This window comes from Patella vulgata, chromosome 5 (assembly GCF_932274485.2).
Source record: "Patella vulgata chromosome 5, xgPatVulg1.2, whole genome shotgun sequence".
NCBI classification, from domain to species: Eukaryota; Metazoa; Mollusca; class Gastropoda; family Patellidae; genus Patella; species Patella vulgata.
The window spans coordinates 60,073,754-60,100,914 of record NC_065883.2 but is presented as its reverse complement, the minus strand read 5'-3'; the positions used below and the strand labels follow the sequence as shown (position 1 = coordinate 60,100,914).

Below are 27,161 nucleotides of genomic sequence, written 5' to 3'. Positions count from 1 at the left end.
TACTGTGGCTGTAGTAAGGCGGAAGACATCAGTAGTGGAACCATTTCTATACTATTAGGTGAATGGGAGCAAGTGCACCGTAATATTAAATTATTACCGATGTTATGTCCCAATGTCCCAAATCTTACCTAACAAAGATTACCCCCCCCCCCCTTATTTTTACCTCAATCTAAGTGATTTAGTTGTTTTTATATTAAAGATGTAGAGATAAGTTCTTTTTCAGCATTAAAGCTTTCACATAATTAGATAATTAAATATAAATTGGTGATACTGTGTTGGTTGCTAACAGAAATCAAACTGTTATGCAGGTACTTAGAAACGGATTTTAATTCCGATCTCGGTAGGTTCTATTTTTATCATAATGAGTGGGCAAAGGAAAGAAACAATATCGATTTTAGGGAAGAGATTATGTAAATAAGAGAAAGCTATTGGCAACCAGCTCCGTATTTCCCCTGGTCCAGCAAATCAACCGACCAAAAGGCACCATAACAGAAATGAAAATGAACTGAAATATGGTTTAACATCCTACTGTTCTGCGTCGACTGTGCTAATGAAGACGGGCATACACTGCATAGAGTGCTATTTGGGAAATTATACTTTACGGTATACTTTTATTTCGAATTCCAACTATCAAGAGTTATTTTACATGCACGCAAATATGTACACGTGACCTCGTGGTTTTTTTTTTTGCCCCATGCCATGCCAGGCCCTCTGACCAGCAGCACGGATGAACTTTCTCTGCCAACACCTGGAGAGAATCCGAGACCTTCCGGTTAGCGAGTCAACGTCTTACTCATTAACCAACTGTGGCCCCACACAATAACTTATATTGCAACACTGTCAGTAGGCGGTGCAGAACAGTGGGGCATTAAAACTCCTTTTCATTTCTGTATAGCAGTAAGCTAGAAACGGCCAAAGTATAGCATGCCTGTACTTCATTAAAATATTTGTTTCTCGAATTAATAACAATATTAGTAATTTAAGAACTGTGGGATGTCTAATATCACCATCGTTCTTCCTTAATTTCGCTTGTGCTTTGCCATATAAATTGGGTGAAATTAATGAAAAATGTTGTAAATTGTCATCGTTACACATACAAAAATAATAGGGTTTAACACAACCTACGCAGTGTGAAACCCTAATAATAAATCAACCCCATACCATTATATCAATTATTACCAGAAAATCAATAGACAATGCAAAACGTATTAATAAATGAGAATTCACAGATAAAAAGATTGGATCACTGAGTTGAAACAGATATGTCACTTTAATTTGCTAAGTAGAACAGATACGGTTGGTTGAGTTTATATTTTTTGGTAGAAGAAAAAGCACCCTATGTGCATTTGGTGACAAGTTTGTTTGTCAACTTAAGAAGAGACCCACATTCAGGACAAAAAGGCAAGTTATGCACTTTATTCATTCATATATTCAATATGTTATATTTAAAAAACCCACTGCATAGACTATATTATGTTACAAAGCTGGTTTAAACTCTGTATAATCTCACGTACATTCTGGCTATTCGGGCAATTATGACATTCAGGTGACCTTGAAGCTTCTACAGCAGACGAACAAAAAGACCTTGTGAAGGTCGGTTTTATTCGCAATCACCGTCAGGATTTCATACACATCCTTATATAGCTAGTTACCGGAGATAGCTAATTCCTGTTATGAGTCTGCGTTGTAGTCTGTGAAACAACATAATAACTCGTTATAGAATTCTAGATAACAACCAAAGGGTGAGTGTTTAAACACAATTTCTGTTTATTTCCTCCTAATTATAATTTATTATGTGTCACGGATGATTTATACCAGTGTATCGATATTTCAATAATATACAATTAATTTATTTTATAATAGACCTCGTTTACTCAATGAAATATACATGTAGTTTTTTTCCGTGTAATATTTATTAATATAAAGCTGTGCGTGATAGCAAATCATTTGATTATTTATTATATACTCGTTCCATTACTATACCGTTTTCATTATAAGTCAGACCCGTTACTAATTATGAATTAAATATAATCTATTATTATTTACGTATACGTCAAATAAATTTAAGATTAATGTATACATTATATATTACTGTTAATACAGATATCTGTTCAATATTGATCTAATGGATCGTCATCTGTATTTCGTCAGATTGCAACAGATGATGTTTGCCGCGTGCTCTATGCCAGGTGGTTTAACGTTGTCTACCTGGAAGTGCGGGGTTCTTTGATTCTATAAATCTCAGACCAGCTGTATGTATGTGTAATCGTAGTTGAAAATCAAACGTTATTTGTGAACTTTCTAAATATTTACGATACAGTTTCCTCGTGATTAACAGGGGTTTCCTTCTTGTGTAATAATAAGATACTTAAAGGGATAGCAAATAACGCATTTGTGATATGACGCAATAGTTTCGGGAATCTTTTGTTTGTTAAACGTTTAGAAAATGGTTTGAAACTGAAATCCGCTACTTTCGTTAAACTGTCTCCTATCTGATCGAGTGGCATTCTTGATTTTTCATGACAAAATTCCTTTTAAAATTTATTTCGTGAATTGCTACTTTAAACATTTACTCAACAGCATACAGTATTACTTAAAATGTCATGTCATGCATTTGCGGTTAGGTTATATCCTTAAACTCGTTGTATTTCATAGCTTACCTTGGATGTTCAAATACACGCTTTGATTAGACGAAGGGTGCAACATTCTTTAAGACTTTTGTTCTTTTGGCATGTCACGCACTCTTTACCATGTAAAACCCCTATTCATCTCACAAACTAAACGGATCAAGAAACTGTTTCATAATATGTACCAAATGTTAAAAGGGTTGTATCTCAACTCCCATTATATTTTAAAATTCTGATCACATAAAAAATATCTTATAATGTGTCTGGGATTTTATAACTGTATGATGAAGTCAGTTTACGATCGCGTCCCGACAGAACTCTCTACGATGATGTGACCACTTAAATTCGACATAACCTACATGCATCGACTTGGGATAAATATGGCCCACAAGACTGCTTGGCCCCCTTTATGATACCCCCCCCCCCAAAAAAAAAGAAGAAAAAAAAGTAACATCATCGACAAGCAACATTAGCCATTTACAATGGTATCCTATAGTTTGAAAATCTTCTTCGGGGTTCTCCATGTTTTTTATTTTAGAATAGTAGTTTCCGGATATTGCAAGATGGATAACCAAAATGATACAGTTGATAGCAAAAGTAATTCTGAAAGTACACAATTAAATCCAGAAACAAATGAAAACATACCTAAAGTTGCCCCAACAAATTCCCCAATAGTAAAGAAACCGACAAAGTCTCCTGATAAAGCGACATTATTAAGGTAATGTTACATTCGAAATTTTTGTGATCCTATTTTGTAGAGAGAAATAGTTTTGTAAGAATTTCATAAGACTCTGGACAACATCAGTATATTAAATATACATTATGGTAGATTAGATAAAGAGCTAGCAGTTCTCACTTTAATAGTTAAAAACCACATAATGTAAAGGCGATTTGCTGAAAATTTCAGTCAAATTGATCAACTCTGAACCGAGATTTTAGCGATTGAATTTTCGGCCTAGCCTCGATTATCATTACTTAAGTTGGTACGATAAAAACATAGTCTCAATTATCCATTGATGAACATCGCAGGCTAGCGATGACATCGAGAGTTGATTATGGTCTGGAAAAGTTAATTAATGTCTAATTAATAATTTAGATAACAATTCAGGTCTAAAGAAAGATCTACAATAGACAGATTTAGCTCTTGCATAATGTATGTTTAAGGCTGATATTCGTTATTACGTTTAGCACAACCGCTGAATTTCCGGAGATATGACTTGTTTCTGTTTATGTTTTCAGTCGAGTTAAAGACAGAACCAGGACTATTTCCTCCAGTAGCCAGGAATCTAATGCCTCCTTAAGGCGGAGATATTTAAACCAGAGACGAAGTTCAAGTTTTGATCTGTCTCATCACAACGCTCCTCTACATAAAGAAGATCTTCCACCCTTTCCAGATCATATTGATCTATCAATAGGTAGAAATAAATTTCTCTGTGCAGTTTCTATTTAATAAAGATTGTAATATCTGACAAAGAACAGACATGTATGTAATGTAAAAATGCATTTATAAAGTGTCAGAAATCCAAAACGACGTGATGGCCATTAAAGTTACTATTTTGCTATTTAAAATTTACATTAATCAAAGGGGTTATCAAAATTATACAATCAGAAGGATGGGATACACACGCCATTTTTGGGAACCATACCAGATTCCAACTGGCATTGTTTACTAATAAAGGGAAATAGGAAATATATCTTCTGAGACAGGTACTTATATTCAATTGTAAATGGTTGATATAACCAATCCTGGAAACGGAAAGGGCAATTGTTGTAGGTCTCCGAGTAAAAACTTTAAAAAGTTAGCACAAAGTTAGCTGTAATTGTTGCAATGTTTTATTCTATGTTTAGCTATCTTTTTCTTGTACAGTACCATGGTGGACCTCCAAACGTCTCCAGCTGGCGGTGATATGTTTCTTTGGTTTTCTATGTCTCTATTCCCAGAGGGTTAATCTGAGTATTGCCATTGTGTCTATGGTAGATCATAGTGGCAAACTTGAACCCCGTGACAATAATTCTTATCTTTACCTAAACTCAAGCATGACCATCAACTTGACGACACAGACGAAGTGTCCAGAGGCTTTGTCTAGTCATTCAAGTGTAAGTTGTTCTTTGTTAATAATGCCCTTTTCTAGCAATAACGAATTTAATCATAGCATTTTGTCGTGAAATAACTCATCGCCAAAAAAATTAAAAATTAGTGTTATGACAATAGCCATTTCTCATCTTTATGTACATGGCATGTTATTTTTAACAGCTTGACAGTGCCACGATGACACTGAAATATGTTGTGTTTGCAGCATATATCCATTAAATAGTCTAGTCAGTTTCTTTTCATGATGTATTAAAAAAATTGTGGCCAAATTTGCAATTTGCTTAATTGATGTAATAAAAGCTAAATAATTGGTATTGCATATAGTTATTTATTTATTTATGCTTTTAAAATGTTTATTTGCATTTAACGAATAATTGTTTCGTGTCTGTATTTCAGCCTGGTGAATTTACATGGAACAAAGAACTACAGGGGTTAATTTTGGGATCTTTCTTCTGGGGTTATTTATCATTACAAGTTGCTGGTGGCTGGTTGAGTGAAAGATTTGGAGCTAAGAAAGTGATAGCTATAGGAATGTTTCCGGTGGCCATCTTGAATATTTTGAGTCCAATTAGTGCTCGCGCCAGTCCGTATTTATTTATATTTGTGAGGATCATCGTAGGAATAGGTGAGGTGTGTCGATGTAATTTTTTATTTATATTATCTACTTCTGATTTGTACTAAAGCTGCTATGTGCACCGACAGATCGGTACATTTCCATATTGAAATTTAGAAAAACTGCAACTCAAAGCAACTAGTTCCAGTCAGTTTCATGTGTACTTATGTCGATCATATCAGCAACCGAGGACAACTGAGAACAACTTAATTCGGAACTCTCATGTCAACTCGGAACTGCTAGCGATTACACTTAAAGCGGCATTAGGTAATATTAGATTAAGAGCTTACAGTTCTCGCTATAATAGCTAAAAATAGATAATAAAAAGAGAATATTTTGAAAAGTTTCAATCAAATTACTTCCCTCTGAGCCAAAGAATCGGCGATATAGTTATAGGCTAGCCTCGATTGTCATTAATACCGTTGTAACGATAATAAACAAAGTCTCGATTATCCAATTTTACGGTACCGTATCTAGCACAAAACGTATTTGAATTCACTAAATATCGCAGGCATCCGATGACATCGAGAGTTGATTATGGTCTTGATACGTTAATTAATGTCTAATTAATAATTTAGGCAACATTTCAGGCCTAAAGAAAGACCTGCAATAGGCAGATTTAGTTCTTGCATAATGCCTGTTTAAGACGTGACCGTTAATTTAATCACCAGGTGATCAACAATTAGGCGAATACCTTGGAAGAAGCACCCCAAAGGAATGGTCGGTTTTGTCACAATTCAATTAATACATTATTGTCGGCCTCGTCAACATTTGAAATGTGGATATCTTCGTTTGTTTCCATTTTACTTATTTATAACGTCATATGACACATGTCTCTCGTCACATGGTGTTATTTCCATGGAAACGAGTTGACGCCAGTTGTAAGAGCGCAGCTAGAAGTTAAACATGGGCAACTGACTGGAACTAGTAGTGTTGAGTTGTAAGAGGCGCCCAGGTCGACCCTTTTCAGTTCCATTCAGTTGAAGCGAGTTGCTCAAAGTTGCCGAAACGCCAGTTGCTCTTAACTGTAAGGTTGACATAAGCCCCCCTTTAGATGGTCATAATTTGTCATTTAGCCTATAACATCGCGCCATTAATGTGCTATAATATTTTGTCCTGTTTTTCATATCTCGGACAATTATATTTATTTTAAAGTAAAGTCTACTGCCATTATGTAGTTAAACAACCCCTAGTATTACTATTAATACAAACAAAAAGAATGAGCCAGATGGTACGAAAAGATGGTATGATTATTATTACTATATCTGTCTATGAAACATGAAGATAGTGGTGTGAAATCAGTAGAAATCAATGTAATATGTGTACCAATTTTTTCACTGAATACTAATGGTTTTTATTCCGAGTTTGATAATAAAGTTATCCTGTCTTTCGTAGTCTGTAATGTATCCAGCAGCACAGGCATTATGGGCCAGATGGGCTCCACCCAATGAAAGAAGTCGTCTTATAGGACTTTCATATGCAGGTAAATAAATCAAATACAGTTTATATGAACAAAACTAAAGAAAATACTCAACAAAACCAAACGGAAAAATCTGTGTCACCTTAAATTCCTAAAACATCCATATCGTCAATAACAATGAAAGCCCGGATCTGGTGAAACCTCTTATTTTTTCTGTATCATTTCAGGTGGACAGTTTGGTAATGCTTTAATATTTCCTATTGGTGGATTTTTATGTCACTATGGGTTTGATGGCGGATGGCCTTCAGTATTTTACGTCATAGGTAATCAAACTTTATGTAATTAATCCTGGTCAAAAATCACCAGTTCACCTGCGAAGCTTTATAACAACAGTAATAATAGGATGTGTATTTTGTTTCTGTTTGGTTTTTTTTTCGTATTTCGTATGGTTTATATGGTCAGTAATAATTATATTGTGTATATTTTCTGTCAGGTTCAGAAGGGTTTATATTGAGAGAAAAAATTTTATTTTCAGGTTCAGTATGCACAGTAATATGGTGTATATATTATTTCAGGCCCCGTTGTGTTTATATGGACAGTAATATGGTGTATATATTATTTTCAGGTTCAGTAGGGTTTATATGGACAGTAATATGGTGTATATTTGCCCATGATTCACCCGGTGACCATCCAACTATATCTACTATAGAGAAAGATTATATACAGCATTCTCTGGGTGTAAAGCAAGAATCATTTAAAAGGGTGAGTTGTTTATTCAACAGTGCCAACATCTTGGCATTAGATCAAATTAGCCTTACGATTTATTACAATCCTTAAGAGATTTTTGAATTAGTTGACATGGCAGGATTACATAAAATTTTGGATCCTTTTTTTTTCAGAATCACAAAACTCCATGGTCATCAATATTCAAGTCTAAAGCAGTGTGGGCGATTATTGTAGCACATGCTTGCGGTAATTATGGTATCTACATGTTGTTAACACAGATCCCTACTTACATGAAGGAAGTTTTAAAATTTGATATTAAAGCGGTAATTTCATTTTTCTTAATTCAAACTTAAGACATGTAAACTTTCTGTGAATAAAAGAAAACACATGGTGCAGGTTTTGGGCAGACCGATCCTGATGATCTTCAATTTATGTGACCCTGAACAGTGTTTCCCAGTGGGTGATTCTACGTAAACTTAAACTTTCGGAAGATTAGTGGTGCCATGTCAGTTTAAACATTTTTGAAAGAATGTATCTAGTCTAGTTTGATTAATATATGCTAATCTTTTAAGCTTTAGTTGACATTAAATGAAATAATAAATAATGTGACAAGGGTCTGTTTGGTTTACGTTCATTGACCTGTATTCTTTTCAATTTCAGAATGGTGTATTCTCCATGCTGCCGTATTTATGTTTTTGGCTGTTTATTCTAATATCCGGAACTACTGCCGATTTCCTTATCAAAAGAGAAATACTATCAATATCTAAAACTAGAAAAATAATGACGTGCATAGGTAATAATATTCAGTATTTAAATTTGTATCGCAATTATAAACACATTATTAACTGGAGAACTGGGTATAATGTCTGAATATTTTACGACCCGGGTGTCTGTATAGCACATATAACTAGACCTTAAACTGAATCTCTTGAAGTTTTGTCCTTCGATGTTGAGACTTGAGTATTGTGAGCCAATCCAGCATATTGAATTTTGATGTTGGGGCTTTTTGGTGTTTTTCAGGTACCATTGTCCCAGGAATATTCCTGATAGGAACTGGTTATATGGAATGTGATCAGAAAATGGCAGCCGTGGCCATGTTAACTATAGCAGTTGGTGTATGTGGAGTTCATTTCAGTGGGCATTTTATCAATCATAGTGACATAGCACCACCGTTTGCAGGGACATTATTTGGAATATCAAACACAGTAGCCACTGTTCCTGGTATTCTGGCGCCATATATTGTTGGAGCTATGACTAAAAACGTACGTCATTATATTGATATAAATTGTTTTTGGTGACTTTCATAAATACAATGTATATGTGGACTTAGTCAAGGTAGGATGTGGTAATTATTGAAAGAGTTGGGGGGAGGGGGCGACTTGGCAGGGGGTGGGGGTCTTGGAGTGAGGGGGGTGGGGCTTGGCCCTTTAGGAACACCATCCGTGGAATCGACCATTTAGGTAGAAATGAGCGGAAATAAATAGTAGTACTATTGGTAGATCTGTTCGTCACCTCATTACGTTCAGCCTCCATTAAGTTATGTGGACTGACTTAAGGCAGTCCAGCATAGCCCATATATAACAAAATCTGTAAAAGAAAGCCTTCTTTTTAATGCCTTATTATGTATAAACTATACGGGATTAAATGTATATTCTTTCTTTCAGGGAACCCGAGAAGAATGGTTAATTACATTTTATATAGCAGCCGGTGTTTATACCTTTGGTGCTCTAATTTTTGTCATTCTTGGTGAAGGTGAAGTTCAGTCCTGGGGTCATATTGAACATACCACGGACATGGAATTAGGCAACATGGATGAAAGATTGGCTCTTTCGTTGCATTCTATACAGGAAGAAAACACAGAAAATAACCACAGCAACCATACGAATAAGGATGACGATATACATACGAAAGTCAATGGTAGCAGCAAAGAGGTGGTCTAAATCATGTACCATACATTACAAAGAAAGAAAACATTTTTGGACCAGGAATTGTGCCCCAATTGCTATCTCGTTGTTCTTCTTGTTCTTAGGGTCGATGCTCTCCGACAATTAAAGAACATGAAATTCAGCATGCTTTTTCCTTGTGTGCATCGATTGACAGACGCCAAGATTCGGCGATGAGGTCATGCTCGGTTCCAGACACATAGTGTGCAGGTACAAGTTTCTCCTATTGTGTGAGGATTTATTTTCTTATAATATTACATTCACATGTAAAATACATGGACTTACGTTTCGATAACGGGCGGTGTAAGCATAACCTTCCTTACGCGCAGTCTAGGGGTAAGTAAAGCTAATTCAAAGAAATATCGGGAATTAATGACAACATGAAGGCATTAGTTCTCGGTAAGGCAATAGACCTTATATCAGAATCAAATCGGCAGCGTTCGACCAATCTCTTCTATTTGACATTTAATGGTATATGGTATATTGCGTAGAGTGCATAAGTATCATACAATTTTGGTGCTATTGAATAGCCTGATAATACAATAGGCAATTGTAACGACGGAGTTACCGGTGACATGCAGTTTTCAAAACTGGTATATTTATTGTTCATTTTATCAAAGTTGTTAAACCTGATAGAATTATTGTTCATTTAATCAAAGTTGTTAAAACTAGTTACTAAATGCCTCTTAAAGATTGTTAAAACTGATAGAATTATTGTTCATTTTAATCACAGTTTTTGAAACCGATATAATTTTCATTTAATCAAAGTTTTTTTTTTGTTTTTTATACTTGACATTCATTGGCTTGTTGCTATTCCCCAACGCATATCACATATTAATATTTTACCTTTAAAAAAACATGTATATTTTCTCACAGATGATAAAAATAACAACAGACAGTTATAATACTTTATTTCTAAACAGTATTGGTCAATGAGTGACTGCCAGGGTGTTTACCCTCACTTGCCATTCTCATTTGTGTCATCAATATTATAAATATATATATATCAAACCACGTATTTGGTATATTGTGCTATTTTTGTTGTTAGTCATGAAATATTGTTTCGTAAATTTTAATAGATGTTGATATTTCTACGTATGTTTTATTTTATTTGTTAAATTTGGATATAGTTCATGCATATATTTGTTGTTAAAAAAGTATTTTTGGTTTAGTGTATATTTATAATATGAAATATGTATTTTGTGAATCTCATCTTAAAGTTTCAGATATAAATCCTACCTTTGAACATGTTTTGGGTTCTTCTCTGGATTAAGCCATGGAATATTATATATTGTCACAAAAATGCGAATGGCGTTTAGTGCCTTTAAGTATTCATTATGATTTCAGATTCATAATATATGAGGGGCCAAAAAGCGTGCCGATTAAATGCTAATCTCTTTGTCTAGACGAGATTAAATATACTAGTTATAAATTCTGTTTGCGCCTTCTCATAGATGAAGCGAAATAGAACCAGCTTCATTAAAGGGGAAGTCCTTGAATTATTTTAGTTAATAAAACTGGTTATTCTTTGGTGAAAGAACTTTCCAGACCGTTATCCTAGTCCGGTGCAACTGTATGAAGCTCTGTAGTATTTTTTCGAAAATATACACACTTTCATTTTTCCAGCGAGGTCGCCAGAAGTCTCCAAATTCACGCTTTGTACGTGCATGCAGACGTTATAGTGGTAAGTGACCGTCGCAATTATCAAGTCACACATACTATGGAAGAATAGAATTCCGTAATTAATTTACGTACCCTCCTGTATCTATTTCCTCCCACTGCTAAATAACCTACGTGCAGGTGAATTATTGACATAAAATTGAACCATAATTATGTTAGTCCTGAAATGACCTAGTTTGTGTTGAGTGGACGTTAAACCCAAGTTCTCTCTCGTTTCCCCTTTATGGCTTTCATTGGAAGCTAAAAGCAATATTCTTATCTGGAGAGCATGCGCAATAGACTGGAATAACCAGACGCTAGAGATTGCCACTCAATTGAGACTTTTGGTGTATCTCGCCGAAACATAACTGATTTGAAATTAGAATAAAAATGGAAACGATGAATGTAAATCAGTTTATATACATTCAGATTACATTATTATATGCGTTGCTACCCATTTCTTGTCAATATCTAGGCCCCAAATATTAGCTATTTAGCTCCTTTAAGTTTCATCAAAATCGGATAAAAATTGTGACTACCTTAGTATTACATACTATTATACTATTTGCGTACAAGGAGCGGCCATTATGGCCGGCAGTTTGAGTCAGATTTTTTCGAAATTTGAACTCAACCTTCACTGATTTGTAACGGTGATATGTTTAACCGCTTTTTAAAATTGAATACAAATTGTGACTTCTAGCGGGTCCACGAGCTAAAAATGCGATTTTTCGAACAATCAGGGGCCATAATCCAGAAAGTTACGTTCGGATATGCGCGATTATCAAATGGAATCAAAATCTTTGTGATATAAACATAAATTTAAAATTTCATCAAAATTAGATCAAAACTGTGGCCTCTAGAGGGTCCACAACCTTCATATACCATATATATAAATACACTATTTGCGTACGAGGGGCGGCCATTTTGTCCGGCAGTTTTGGTCCGATTTTCACGTAATTCGAACTCAGCCGACATTGGGGTGTAACGGTAATATAGGTAACGGTTTTTGAAATCGGATAAAAACTGTTACCTCTAGAGGGACCAGTAGCTAAAAAAGCGATTTTTCGTACAATCAGGGGCCATAATTCAGGAAGTTACGATTCGATATGCGCAAATATCGAAAGGAACCAAGATCTTTGGGTTATAAACATGCATTTCAAGTTTCATCAAATCAATTGTGACCTCTAGAGTGTCAACAAGTTAACAAAGTGATTTTTCGTACAATCAGGGGCCATAATCCATGAAGTGTCGATCCGATACATGTCAATATCGAAAAGAACTGAGATCTTTTGGAGATAAACCTGTATTTCAAGTTTTGTCAAAAGCGGATACGAATTGAGACCTGAAGAGTGTCCATAAACAAATTGTGGACGGACAGACAGACGGACGCCCGGAAGTTCAGCGTATAAAAATGGGTGAATAAAAATTTTGTTTGATCCTAGATTTTATGATTGAATACATTTTTTTATTTTACATTCACATTGAACTGATAATTGAAACACGCATTATATCATTTACACCATTCGTTCAGGCATTCACAATTATACGAATATATATAGATATTTATGTCCATTACAGTTGTCATAATTCATTTAATGTTTCATTCTCTTCTGGTTCTACTGTTATTTCTACCGCCCAATGTTGCGGCGTGAATTTACTGAACACAACAAACACCAAACTACAAAAACACATGAGTCCAGCTGTAAGAAAAAACACGTGTTGCCACTGCTCTCTAGTATTCTGAAAAATATAAGTAAAGAATAAAACATTTAAAGCATTGTGAAATCACACAACAGTTAGTTTCTTCAATGACTTCAATATTACATTCAGCCTACGTATTGACCTTTAAAATCTATTATAATCTTTTTACTCACAAAAGCCAAATATGTCACAATTATCTGATAAAAATAAGGTAGAACACACAGCGTTCGTAATAAATGAGTCATGGCGATAATCTTGGCGTAGGATTTTTCCATACCGTGACTTTTTATATTCTTAAAGGACAATATTGGTGTCAGTCATTATCACATATGTGATAGAACTGGTTAAACACATTCCAAATATAATTTTAACACAGAGATCATTGCTACGGTAGATGCGTAACGAACATTTGAAAAAAAAGGGAAGTGATGCCAAAAATGACAAACACGAGTTATTCTTCTATATAACTGACTGAAGTAACGAGCGATAGAGACACACGGTCGAATTTCATTTCACTGATAATTCCGTTGAAGACGAAAAGTTGTTACATGACACTGCGAGGGGATATCTGACAATTCCAAAAAAAGAATTAGCTGTCACCAGATAAGAGAAAACACGAAAATAAAAAATGCCCGTACATTACCAAGTTCTTATTAAGCACAGACTGAATAAGAAAAGGGAGAAGGGGGAACAAATACATAAATTTCGCATTATCAATGCACTTACGTCTTTAGTAAATTCTGCTACAATATATGGTGTAAGTATCCCTGGAATGTTGGAAATCGTGTTGCTTAATGTCATTACTTGGCCAACATGTTCTCCAGCTATATCGAAGAAGTTAACTATTGGACCAACAAAGTTAGCAGCCATCAGCCCAATGGAAATACACAGCAGCACCATAACTAAAGGAATTGATTCACAGTCTAAATAACTAACTATTATATATAAAATAGCTGGAATCACTTGACCTGAAAACGTAAAAAACAGAAGACAGTTTTCAATTGTATCGAATACAATTTACAAGTACATGTACGATAGTACTATGTGGATAAGAAACCCAGTTTGCCGTCAAAGGAGCCATCTCAGAACTGGAAAGTCCGCAAATCGATGAGCACAAGATGAGTAGCCATCGTCCAATATAATATATAGCCATCAATTAATGCAAATTTAGCATTGAACACAACATTGATTTTGTGAAATTAAAATTCACATTGAAATATCCAATCGTTACTATATCAATAAGGTACCATTTTATGGATACACAATTACTGAGTTTAATACTAAGCGATAATGACTGACACCAATATTGTCCTTTAATTTGACAGTATAATTATCGAGTTAACATACCATACCGACTACGGTGGCTGATTTACGAGCAACAGCTCTATTTTAGAACACTTTAGAATTATAATACTATAGTGGTGTTAATTTGACAGTATAATTATCGATTTAACATACCGACTACGGTGGCTGATTTACGAGCAACAGCTAAACCAAACCGTCTACTTGTCCAATCAGATGCCATTCCAGATAGAGATAATACAAACCACATTGATATGAAAGGCAGCATCGTAAATAAACCATTCTTAAAAATAAAATAAACAGAAATCATTCATTGTATATTGAGTTATAGAGTCAAAGATAGGTTGCCAGGCAAAGAAACATACGCCCACAGCAACTTAATCGTCCGGGCAGTTACTTTTGTCGGTAATGAAAATTTATAATACGCTAAAATCTGATTAAGAGTAACAACTCATTAAGTAATTATCAGAAAATCATTAGAATTTGTTTGGCCCATACTAACGTTTAGCATACAAAACATTTAACATCATGGATTTAGCTGTTCAAGTTGTCAAAAATCATTGAAAATGAATATATTTGTTCGTATCAAGACCTTAAACTCTGTGTATCAATCTAAAGTCAAAAGAAACGATTATGTGTAGGCGTAAACAGGGTGTATAAATATAAAATCAATCAGATGATAACTATGGTCTCTAATGAACCCACAAGATTTTTCAGTGTGATCAAGGGTCATAACTCTGGCAGTATTTAACGGAAATCGTCGAAAACCAATAGGCTCCTTCGTCTGATGACCCTAAACACTGTGTATAAATTTAAAGTCAATCGGATATTAACTGTAGCCTCTAGAGCGTCCACAAAAATTTTCAAAGTGATCAAGGGCCATAACTCTGATCAGAAATAGTTGGAAATCAATAGGATTCTTCGTCTCATGGCATTACACACTGTGTTAAATTTAAAGTCAATCGGATATTAACTTTAGCCTCTAGAGCGTCCACAAGATTTTTCAAATTACTTGTGCACGCAGGACTGAGGGACCGACGGACGGACGGACGGACGGACGGGCGGACGGGAGCGACGACAATATACGACCACATTTCATCTAACTGCCGGTATAACACCAGTTTACAATGAAAAAGTACAACAGAGGTGTGTTAGCTATATGAATTCATCAAACGAGATGTGGTATCATGTGTATGAAGATTATGAATAAGAATACAAAATTCATACTTTATAGCATTAATATTGTGTTATATGTTTATGTATTCAATGATATTAGTAATTATAAATACCCAAACCAAGATAATTTCCTGGGGCTATAGTCATGTAAAATAAGATTGCTTGTGTCTGATAAAAAAGAGACGGTCTTGTACCTAAACAAAACTTATCAAATTATGTGTCTTTATAATACCCCATTATTAAATGTAAGTACGTGTATAATACTATTCCTTTCCGTACCCCTTAGAAGTTGACTGAGGAAAAGTCTCTTTGACACAATGTATCATGTATCAAGTTAGCGTTGCCATAATGTAGGTTTGTTTGTAAGATATACTTACAGATTTCACATCGAACTTGAGTATTTCTCTCATATACAAAGGTAGACTTGATAATATTAAATACATCCCCCAGTTCATTGAAAACTGGGCACATATGACGGATATAACTGGTAATGATGTAAATATATGGCGCCATGGGGCTCCTTTTCGTGATTTCTGTAAAAGTAAATACTAACAATAACGAGTAAACAGTAAACGCTGTGTTGTTTCTAAACACAACGCTTGGAAATTTTATCACCTTTACATTTGTGAATTACTGTAACTCACTAACCTGGGCATCTGGAGCAGCACGGAGTGCCTGCCAAGGAAAAGTGCCAAGTCGTTCGGATGGGACAAAAAAGGGGTCCAGTTGGAATTCCCCCATAGCACACTGTACGGCGTATGGCAGTCTTCAATAGCACGGTTGGTGTAGAAAAGTATGACGTTAAACCAAATATTCATTTATACATTTTTAATGGTCCTGTATAGAACGTATTGTATGTTCTAGAATGTTCTAGGATATAACAAATTACAGATTGTTTTTGTAAAAAGTTGTTAATATAACACGTACATTATTAGATTTTAATGGTATGTTCTATAATTTGTCTAAACGCCCATAATATAATCATTAATTGTCAATTCATCAGTAAATACTGTGCTGTGTCAAATACCAATTAAATAACATCATTAAATTCCTTGTACAAAGTGGTTATTGTGAAGTTATTATAAAATTTATAAGTTCAATCGTTTGGAAAAGCATAGATTGCTACACCACGATGTTGGAAACCGTCCCAATATTACTGTTTTTATTATGAAATACATTCAAAAAGGAGGGACGATATTGTAGCGTCCATTAATGCTAAAGCGGTATAAAGCGTTATTACAGAAAAACTTAAGGTGTTAAACGCTCAATGGTCGATACAAATTTCAAATAAATAAATTGTTTACATAGTTCCGTTACAAAGGGGTATAAATGTTTCAGCCAACGTCGGAAATCGTTGAAATTAAATAGGATTATTCACTTACAAAAATATAGCTAAGCCATCCATGTGTAAAAGTTTCATAATTGTATTCTCCAGAATCTAAGCAGGAGGGATATACTGACAGACGGGTTAATACTATATATTAGCGTATAAAAACATGAAATAACCTATATTATAGGCCTATAGAATACCCGCTCTGCTGATGACTTCGCGGTTAAATTAAGACTAGCTATGATGTATTCTTTTTCCTTTGGGTGAATACTTGGATGTGTCAATGGAGAATCGAAGACGATGAAATACCAGAATACACACCAAATAAGATTAGCGATTCCTGAAAAATAATGTGAACATAATTGGTATTCTATCTTCACTACATACGATACGAAGAATTTTGATGGTTGCTGTCATGTTCGGTAATATTACATATTTATTCCAAAGATAGGTTGCCAGGCAACGAAACATACGCCCACAGCAGCTAAATCGTCCGATTAGTCAAAAAGAGTTGTCGCATATTTTTACTTTTTTCGGTAATGAAACATTCATAATACACTAAAATCTGATTAAGAGCAACAACTCACGAAGTAATTATCAGAAAACTATTAGAATTTGTTTGATTTTTATAAAGTTCTGCTCCATGCTGACGTTTTGTATACAAAGCTTTTAATATCATTGATTTAACTGTTCAAGTCATACAAATTCATTGAAAATCAATATACTTGTTCGTCTCAAGATCTTAAACTCTGTGTTATCAATCTGAAGTCAATCGGATGACAACTTTAGCCTTAAGAGCGTCACAAGATTTTTCAAAGTGAACAAGGGTCATAACTCTGGCAGTAATTATCGGAAATCGCTGAAAATCAATAGGATTCTTCGTCTCAAGACCTTAAACACTGTGTATAAATTTAAAGTCAATCAGATATTAACTTTAGCCTCTAGAGCGTTCACAAGCAATTGTGGACGCAGGACCGACGGACCGACGGGGGCGACGACAATATACCACCACATTTCAATGTGGGCGTATAAAAATGGGATTTTAGAGTATATACCCTTTTCTAGGTTCCAGTGGCTGAGCATATGATGAGAATCGATGAAATTTTCTACCCGAATTGAATTCTATTTCTTCGGAATGATTCCAGTACCCTTTAAGGGAACAGATTTCTTTTTAAAAGTGCGAGCTTTGTATAGTTACCATGATCACCTTAAATAATCAATTTATTATTTTAAAAATACGACTGCCTTTAGTTACTGCTTTAAAAGGAGGAAAGGCATCGTATAATTCAGCTATCGATTCTGGGCTTGACACAATAATTAAACACATTGCAGTGATTAAATTTTGTTTTAGACACTGGTGCTATTATTAACACAGACGTATCTGAAATTAATTTTGACAATTACTCAAAAGAGAAAATATTACACAATGTTAGTTTTATTACCAATCAGGCCTGATCAGGACTATTCTCATTTGCACTAAATGTTCACCAGTTGCTCAGGAGCTCGTGGGTGTGGGTGTGTGTGTGTGGGGGGGGGGGGTCAGCCTAACTGAAAAGATATCAATTTTTACTTATATGGTATCAATACATACAATGTTCCCTAAAACGGCGTGTAATATATAGGTTTTCGGTTGATTATGTATCTTCAATATGTGTAGATTCAAAATCCGGATGATGCCACCCGGCATCCTTGGGGAAAGGTTATATTCAATGTTCCGATGATATTTTTACCCTTGTATTCTTATAAGGACACGCAATATTCGCGGTCAACTCGGGCCATCGTGAGTTGAAAGCAAATGTTTATGAAAGCTAATTGAGGTTTTTCCAACCTCACGTATAAGTCTAACTTACGCTCGCATGAATCATTGGAATACCCGCAATCGTTGGAATATCATGCAACGGGGGGTGAACCTTGTCTTGACAGTTATTGAGTCACTTTTACGCGCCGATAAAACTCGGGTTTTGTATAACGCTGGCAAACATTTTCCATCCCCTATTCCCCTCTATCTGTTTTCTGGTAGAGAACGTGACACGGACAGGTGTCATGGTGGATAATAGTGTATGCTTGACAATTCGCTCTCCGTAGTTCTGTTCGTATGGCATTGTAATTTGTGCTTTTAGTCCTGTGATACAAGTTTTTACATTAGCGGTACTATTTTCTTCAACGGTCTACTAGACGTAGTTATTTTGTTGAATTTGGAAACCATACTGGCATTTCGTTCAGTCAAAACACATTTCGCCATTCAGATATGAATTCGGCAAATCCGAAAACTTATAGTTTAATACATTTCTAACATCGTTATGTCTCGCCAAAAATCGCCGGTGGGGTTTTCTCCGTACAGGCGCAAAATTTCTTTAGAATAACAGACTAAATGGTGTTTATATATAGGGTATATCTTGGTGTTTCTAGCTTAGCACATATTTAACATGGGACAACCTTAACAAATCATCAAAAACGGCGCAAATTCATGACTAAAAGGGGAATCTCCAAATCAGCGGAAATTGAAAATTTTCTAAGAAAGTCAAAACGTAATTATTTCTATGTCTTTTGCTCAGTAGGTTGTCAACTCACAATTATACGATCATAGGTGTCATTCTCACACTTAAAACTCATTTACACAGGAAATAATAACACCATTACCTATCAATTACCTCCCTTGTTTTCTATTCTCCACCATGGAGTAGCTTTTTTCAAACGTTTGAAAATGAAGAGCAAAATGATATTTTTGCCAATTAACGTCATCAAATTTCCTGACGGGTGCCAGGGTGGCATCAATCGGATTCTGAATCTACACATATTGAAGATATATAATCCACCAAAAAATCATTAGTTGGACTATATTTCCATGTAGAATGGGGTTTGACAACTGGACTTATTCCTAATCGATGTTGATGCATATAAATTTTAAACAACGATGGGTTTAAAAATCTCACAACTTACCTGATACATAAAATATTGAAGGCCATCCACCGGCAAATCCATAACTACATAATAGCCCCGCTATTGGAAATATTAAAACATTACTAAAAAAATTTCCAGAAAATATTATACTGAGCAAACGACCCTTTTCCTCTGGAGGACCCCAGGTCGTCAAAATAAAGAACATACCGGGCATACCCATCGCCTGAAATTTGAAAATATAGTTAAACCAGCGGTTGCCAGGCAAGATACGCCCACATTTTGCAAGCGATGGGTAGAGAACAAGCTAAAAAAGGGATTTTTCGTACAATCAGGGGCCATAATCCAGGAGGTTATAGTCTGAAATTCGCGAATATCGAAATGGACTGAGATATTTGGGATATAAATATATATTGTAAGTTTCATCAAAATCGGATAAATATTAATTGTGACTTCTAAAGAGACCACAACGTGGTATTACATACTTTTACACTATTCGTGTACACGGAGCGAGCATTTTGCCCGGCAGTTTCCGTCTGATTTTCACGAAATTCGAACACAACCGTCATTAGGGAGTAACGATGATACATTGAAACGTTTTATAAAATCAGATAAAAATTGTGACCTCTAGAGGGTCCACAAGTTAAAAACGTGATTTTTCGTAAAATCAGGGACCATAATCCTGGAAGTTACTGTCCGATATGCACAAATATCGACAGGAACTAAGATCTTGGATCATAATCATACATTTCAAGTTTCATCAAAATCAGAGTGTCAACAACCTTGATATACCATATATTTACACTATGGGCAGCCATTTTGTCCGGTAGTTTTGGTCTGATTTTCACGAAATTCGAATTCAACCATTATTAGGGTGTAACAGTGATATATTCAAACGGCTTTTTAAATCGGATAAAAATTGTGACCTCTAGATGGACCACAAGCTTATAACGCGATTTTTCATACAATAAAAGACCATAATTCAGGAAGTTACAATCCGATATGCGAGAATATCGAAAGAAACCAAGATCTTTCGGTTATAAACATGTATTTCAAGTTCCATCAAAATAGGATCAAAATTGTGGCCTCTAGAGGGTATACAATCTTGATATACCATATTTACACTATTTGCGGGGGGGCGGCCATTTTCTCCAGCAGGTTTAGTCCGATTTTCATGAAATTCAAACTCAATCATCATTAGGGTGTCACGGTGATATATTCAAACGGTTTGTTAAATCTGATAAATATTGTGACATCTAGAGTGACCATAAGCTAAAAATGCGATGTTTTGTACGTTACAATCCCATATTGTATAAACATATAATTCAAGTTTCATCAAAATCGGATCAAAATTGTTACCTCTAGAGGGTCCACGACCTTGATATACCATATGTTTACACTATTTACGTACGAAGGGCGGCCATATTGTACGACAGTTTTGGTCCGATTTTCACGAAATTCGAACTCAACCGACATTACGGTGTAATGGTGATAACGTTTTTGTTTAAATCGGATCAAAATTGTTACCTCTAGAGGGACCACAAGCTAAAAACGCAATTTTCCTACAATCAAGGGCCATAATGCAGGAAGTTACGATCCGATATGCGCGAATATCAAAAGGAACCAAGATCTTTGGGTTATAAACATGCATTTCAAGATTCATCAAAATCGGATGAAAATTATGACCTCTAGAGTGTTCACAAGCTAAAATCGAGATTTTTAGAACAGAATGAAATGAAATGGGGTTAAACGTCCTACTGTTCTGCTCCGAACTGGGCTAATGAAGACGGGCATGTCATACAGTGTGCTATGAAAGAAATTTTGCCCGGACAGCGGCACTACGGTCTATTCTTATATCGAATTCTAACTGTCAAGGGATACTTTACGTGCACGCCACGGTTTTGCGTATACATTAGAATGCACGTAAAAGATCCCTTGGCAGTTGGAATTCGATATAAAGTAGGGTATAGTGCCGCTGCCCGGGCAAAATTTCCGTCATAGCATACTGTATGGCGTATAGGAGCAGAACAGTAGGACGTTAAACCCCATTTCATTTTATTTCATTTCTTCGACTCATGAACATAAACACTGTATACATTCGGGTAATAACTTTAGTCTTTAGAGCGTAAGGATGGGCCAACGGACGGACATACACGATATTCCCATGTATAAAAACGAAGAAAGCGAAAATAATAATGATATAACGAATTGTTAATTGCTAAACAAGGGATAGACACCCAATATGCCTAGGTCCCTCTGAGGAAAAATCATCGGCGATGTGAAATAAATAAAGTTTCTCCCGATGACTCCCGATGGAAGTAGTCCCATGAGAAATGGCACTTAATAGGCATCGGGGATGGTCCGGTGAACGTTCACTCGTGCTTAGGCTATGATCAGTATAGAGTGGAAATGACTTTTAGATTTGCTTTTAGATTTGTTGTAATGGAAGCAAATTTCTGTTTCAAATTATGACTAGTCAACAGTCCGATTAACAACCAATAGCTAACTGCGTAACAATATCATTACGCTTTAAACAGAGCTCCAAATTGGACCAAATATGTTTACATAACGTTACGTCATGACTCGATTTTATTATGCCCAATTAACCAGTGCATAGCAGAATATTGCAGAAAAACTAATTGCGCGACAAACGAGGCTATCAACACGGATACAATGTAAACAATACTATTTGGCCACGAACAATACCGTTTTTAATACCTTAAATCACTGTCCAAGGTTTTAGAGAAGACCCCAGATTAAACGTAGGGCTGTCATATTGCTGTACTTGGGATAGATTTGATTGAACGGGAAGAATAGACACACTCCCTCAAAAGCTTACGTATCAGAAGCCAATCCAGCAATGGGCAGGAATATGCTGACATACTAGGTTATATATATAAACAGTTTTTCGAAATAGTTACTGGGTTGTCGTCTTGTAAAACTACAGAAATGTCTCAATTATATGCCAATAGATTTCGCCCTCCAGGTGTGAAATGAATCATGTCAAACCCCAACAAATCATTTCAAATCTCATCTTACAAATGATGACAAATTTCAATATTAAGAAAATATCAAGTTTTGGATCAAATCTATTCACGAAAATTAGATTACGTACATTTGTGGTTCCAAGAAGAATTCGTAAAACAAATAAAACCCATGGGCTTATCAGGGCCGCAGCGTGCGTCAAAAGCGTCAAAATGGACATGACAAACATACATGGTCCAACTGTTCTTCTGATACCAAAACGTGTCATAAGATATCCACCTAATATCTGCAAAGGAACATAGCCCCAGTACAAAGCACCAAGCAATAGGCCTTGCATATCCTTAGACCAGTTATATTCGCCATCCTGAAAAATTAATCATCATATGAGAAGTGAGCACATGCATATCGTAAGAGGATGAAATCGCCATTTTAAAACGAGGCGAGGGAAGGGGTGGCGGAGGCTACCTCCCAGTTGAAACCAGTTTGGTATCACTTGAACTTTCGTCTCCATGGTTTCTTATCACACAAACATAACTGGTGACGACCGTCACGGCACAAATTCGTTGAACTTAAAATGACAGCGAGGATTATTTTAATTGTTTAAATGGACTGTGGTCCTCCTTGTTGTTTCAGGATTTCTCCCTTCCTGTCACATTCTTGGAACCTGATGCTTCCCAATTTGTGTCATTTGTGCCGCACCAAATTCCTAAATCTAATAAAAATAGAATTTGCTTGGCAAAAGAAGCAAACGCCGTGTCTCTAACTATAATGCAGCATTCTTTTTTTTTTAAAAAAAATCAAATGATAACTTTAACCACTGTAATTTGCTGCTACACAATACGAAAAGAATGCAATCAATCGAATGATATGTTGTAATAAAAACCGACGCCATAAACACCGTGTCAAGTTGTCAATTTATCAAAGTGCAACAGGTTGTAATTGATCCTGGTCGACCTACAAAAGCACAATATAGTGTAAACATGTCAAGCATGCGGTGCTATTATTTCGACACATAAATAGGGTGAATCAAAATGTCCCTAAAGCATCACCCTGCTTTAACCGTTCTTTACCAGTCTGTGGAGAAAAGTATGACGTTAAAGCCCATTTCATTTAACCGTTCTTTACAAGCACGTGGAAAAAAACACGTATATGTTCACTAAACACCTTTGCGAAGGTGGATTTATGGTAGTTGCGGGCTCCCCTTATCCACACACCAATAGCAAAATTGGCCGTTCCACCCATTAAATAAAGTTCATATATATATCACTGACCTCTCTATTCATGGCATTGGCTTGTATCGGAGCATTGCAGGAACTTGTAGAATATGGTGTTTTTGCGTCATCAGATTCAAGTATCGACGTCTTGTTTAAAGACTCTGCTGAAAGGTTTGCATTTCTGAGAGCTTCGTAACTAATTATTCTAGTTTGATTTTTGGATATCCCTTCCAGTGATGAAAGTTGTTGGTGTGCTGTCAAGTCTACGGCAGTATGGTTAACCATACAGACAATAGCCATGCTAAGATTGCTTCTCTGAATAAAGATATTGGTCATCCCAAAAAATCCCATCAGAACTATTCTGTACCTCATAGATTTCCACCATGGAGGACCTGATATAAAATAGTTGGAGTACCATTAAAAACCTTACAAACAAGAAGAATCTGCTCACTTCAGTTTTACACTAGAGGAATATAGGACGCTGGCAAAAAGAATTCAACAAATTGGGATACAAATTTCAAGTATTCGGCCAGCGTGATTCAAACTTTGACGGAGTTTTTCAAAAATACCCCGTATTACTAAGAAACCTAAATGTAATAGATAATTTCTCTTGTAAATGTTGGGAAAGTTCCTCGGGATTTTCCAGCATGGTTTCCCCTTGTTCGTGGCGAAGGACCTGGGACCTGGCAAGGAACGGCGTTTAGTCGTTTGGATGGTACTACCTCATAGCGTATGCCTGTCTTCATTATCCCGGTTAGAGCAGAAAAGTGGGACGTTAAACTCCATTAATTCATATATTTATTCATTCTCTGGTAAATGATGTATAATATGCATGCTTATATATTCTGATAGAATGTTTATAATCTCGGTTACAAATTTATGTAAGATTTAGATAAAGACTTGACCATTCTTGATAGTTCCAAAATAGAAAATGCAAAATGAATATACTGAAAATTTTATTCAAATTACTTTATTCTGAGCGACGTTGTAGTTTTTGACAAGATGTGTGCATTGATTGTTTATTATCGTAACCAAGGTGCTGGTTATTCGAGACTTAGTCGCGCTTCTCCATTTTTAGATTAAATCATTAAATGGCCGAACCGTTCTAATCTACTTAAAATCGGGGCCTCTGATTACTTTGAGAGTTGATTATGGTCTTAAGTCATTATATTAAATGTCTAATTAATCATTTATATAACAATAACAGCACTGATAAATTTATTGTTTTGAAGGATTCACCCTTCTCTTGTCAACTCGGTAATCATTCAAACATGGCGAATCACTTACAGAGAGAGGCTACATTAAGGGTTTATGTTTGAACAAATATTGCCAGACACGAAATTGTAACCAAGTTTTATCACAGATAACATATACGTGTAAATTGTGACAATGGGTCGTTTGAAATTCAGGGTTATGGTGAACTAGCGTCTAACACGGGTTAGCATGGTGTAGCACCGGTGTAACAACATGTCAAAGTTTCGGCCTGTGGTGTTGGGGTTGCGTTACCTATCGGTCTTTTACATAACTTCGACACATGTGTCTCAACTGTGTTTCGTTACCACTAACCTAAACTTGTATTTATTATTGTAACCACATTTTCAATGCCCATTTCTAGATTGGCAACAGATTTGTATGAACAATTAATGGTCACACATTGGAATTTATAGTCTGTTTAAATAAATAAAATATTCATATAATTCTAATCATTTAAACATACATTATGCAAGAGCTAAATCTGCCTATTGCAGGTCTTTCTTTAGGCCTGAAATGTTATCTAAATTATTAATTAGACATTAATTAATTTATCCAGACCATAATCAACTCTCGATGTCATCGCTAGCCTGCGATATTTACTGGATTTGAATCGGATCTGCTGCTCAACGCTTATTATCAAAATATGGATAATCGATACTATATTTTTATCGTACCGACTTTAGTAATGATGATCGAGGCTAGGCCTAAAATTCAATCGGTAAATTCTTCGTTCAATAAATTCCCTTTACATTATCTAGTTTTTAACTATTATAGTGAGAACCGACAGCTCTTTATCTAATCTTCCATAATGTATCTTTAACTAAGTTAGCGGCTATCAAAATAATAGTTGTTAAAAAAGGACATTACAAGAAGTGGTTCGAATCCTTAAAGGTGCATTCAATACAAAGCCATTTGAATAGTACGTTTTACTTCGTTAAGAGATCGAGTCAGCCTTTGTATTGACTCACTGTGGATTTTGATTCTGTCAATATCAATGTACTATGAGAATAGAATATGAATAAAACGTGGCATACTTAATTATACATAAACAATATATAGATACAGTTGTCAAAACTGCATTTAAAAACTACATGTACACGGCATATAATGTATGTCATTTCAGATCGTGTTATGGGCACCATGACATACTCCAATAATCCTATTGTAAATGAATGTATAGCAAGCCTCCACGACCCCACCTCAGTGCACTTTTAACTGACCCATTTCTACACAAATGTATTGAAATAGACAGACGCGATAGCTGAGAAAGCATAGAGGATATTTGTCGTTTTAGAGTCAATAACATATTTTATTTCATCGAGAAGCAAGAAAACTTATATTTTCACGAATGCTACGTTAAAATATAAACGTTTTCTTGCTTTGAGATGAAATAAAATATGTTATTCACGACAAAACGACAAATGTTCTATTTATTTTATGATTTTACAAACATTTTAGGTAAAAACAACATGGACTACTTTAGCAAGTGGAATAACACTTTTATTTCACTGATAAAACGCGGTATTCCACTACTGATCATAAAATAAATGGTCTTATTATTATACTTCATGTCATATTCTAAGAAGGTGCTATAAGCTATATAGAGAGTATTATTATAATATTCCTTATCTTACCTTTATCTATGGCCTGTTCTGTTTCCATGACGATACTGGCTGATTCGTATATGCTCTATGATCGACAAGCGAAATGTTTCAAATCAATGATTCAGTAACGAAATACTATTATATTTGAAACTATATACGATACTATAGGCCTACACTAGACTAGTGAAGTCGATCCAGTCTGCTACATGCCCTATATATTGACATACTGTCGAGTAACATCCGTGCTATTTTTAAAATCACCACCAAAAAAATCACCAGAACTCGTTTCTGCACTGACCTGTTGAAGTATGAAAGAAACTGATAACTACAAGTACAATCATCATAAACATATCGCCATATTGCTAACACGTGGACTCTTGGATCGTAATAATAAATTTAAATCGCTCATTTTGCTTGTTGTCATGATCACGCGGTGTCTTTAGTATGATTTAGATCGAATATGGCGACTTATCACCGTACTGCTTTCTTTTACCAACATAACGTTTTTCCAAATATTCGTTGGATTGAACGCTTTTTTTCACAGTTGAACGCAACATTTGACAAGACATTGCTCAAAATGCAAAATTTTACAATGGAATAAATCGTGAAATACACAA

The 27,161-nt window shown here is 35.4% G+C and overlaps 2 protein-coding genes across 8 annotated transcripts; one reads left to right on the top strand and one right to left on the bottom strand.

The window, feature by feature from the left end:
• The first annotated feature begins 1,349 nt into the window (after positions 1-1,349).
• Positions 1,350-10,667, top strand: LOC126820485 (sialin). 5 transcript variants are annotated; one of them, XM_050548486.2, is made up of 12 exons: positions 1,376-1,742; positions 3,171-3,345; positions 3,867-4,042; positions 4,495-4,724; positions 5,116-5,349; positions 6,728-6,815; positions 6,980-7,075; positions 7,378-7,514; positions 7,652-7,801; positions 8,139-8,271; positions 8,499-8,740; positions 9,143-10,667. In XM_050548486.2, exons 2-12 carry the CDS (start codon positions 3,191-3,193, stop codon positions 9,416-9,418), a joined length of 1,917 nt encoding a protein of 638 aa, XP_050404443.1. In that variant the 5' UTR covers positions 1,376-1,742; positions 3,171-3,190; the 3' UTR covers positions 9,419-10,667. The 5 variants fall into 5 exon arrangements, with proteins under 5 accessions (XP_055957066.1, XP_050404443.1, XP_050404442.1 ...); XM_050548485.2 differs by having other exon boundaries at positions 3,166-3,345; XM_050548484.2 differs by having other exon boundaries at positions 1,376-3,345.
• On the bottom strand, positions 10,652-27,161 carry LOC126820487 (sialin). Of its 3 annotated transcripts, XM_050548493.2 has the most exons (8): positions 26,575-27,112; positions 23,744-24,078; positions 19,530-19,713; positions 16,790-16,929; positions 15,637-15,792; positions 14,240-14,366; positions 13,508-13,749; positions 10,652-12,820 (listed from the first exon to the last, which is right to left on the bottom strand). In XM_050548493.2, the coding sequence occupies exons 1-8, from the start codon at positions 26,600-26,602 to the stop codon at positions 12,662-12,664; spliced, it is 1,371 nt and encodes a 456-aa protein (XP_050404450.1). In that variant the 5' UTR covers positions 26,603-27,112; the 3' UTR covers positions 10,652-12,661. The 3 variants fall into 3 exon arrangements, with proteins under 3 accessions (XP_050404450.1, XP_055957067.1, XP_055957068.1); XM_056101092.1 differs by lacking the exons at positions 23,744-24,078; positions 26,575-27,112 and having other exon boundaries at positions 19,530-21,264; XM_056101093.1 differs by lacking the exons at positions 10,652-12,820; positions 13,508-13,749; positions 14,240-14,366 and adding an exon at positions 22,603-22,836 and having other exon boundaries at positions 15,665-15,792; positions 16,766-16,929; positions 26,575-27,161.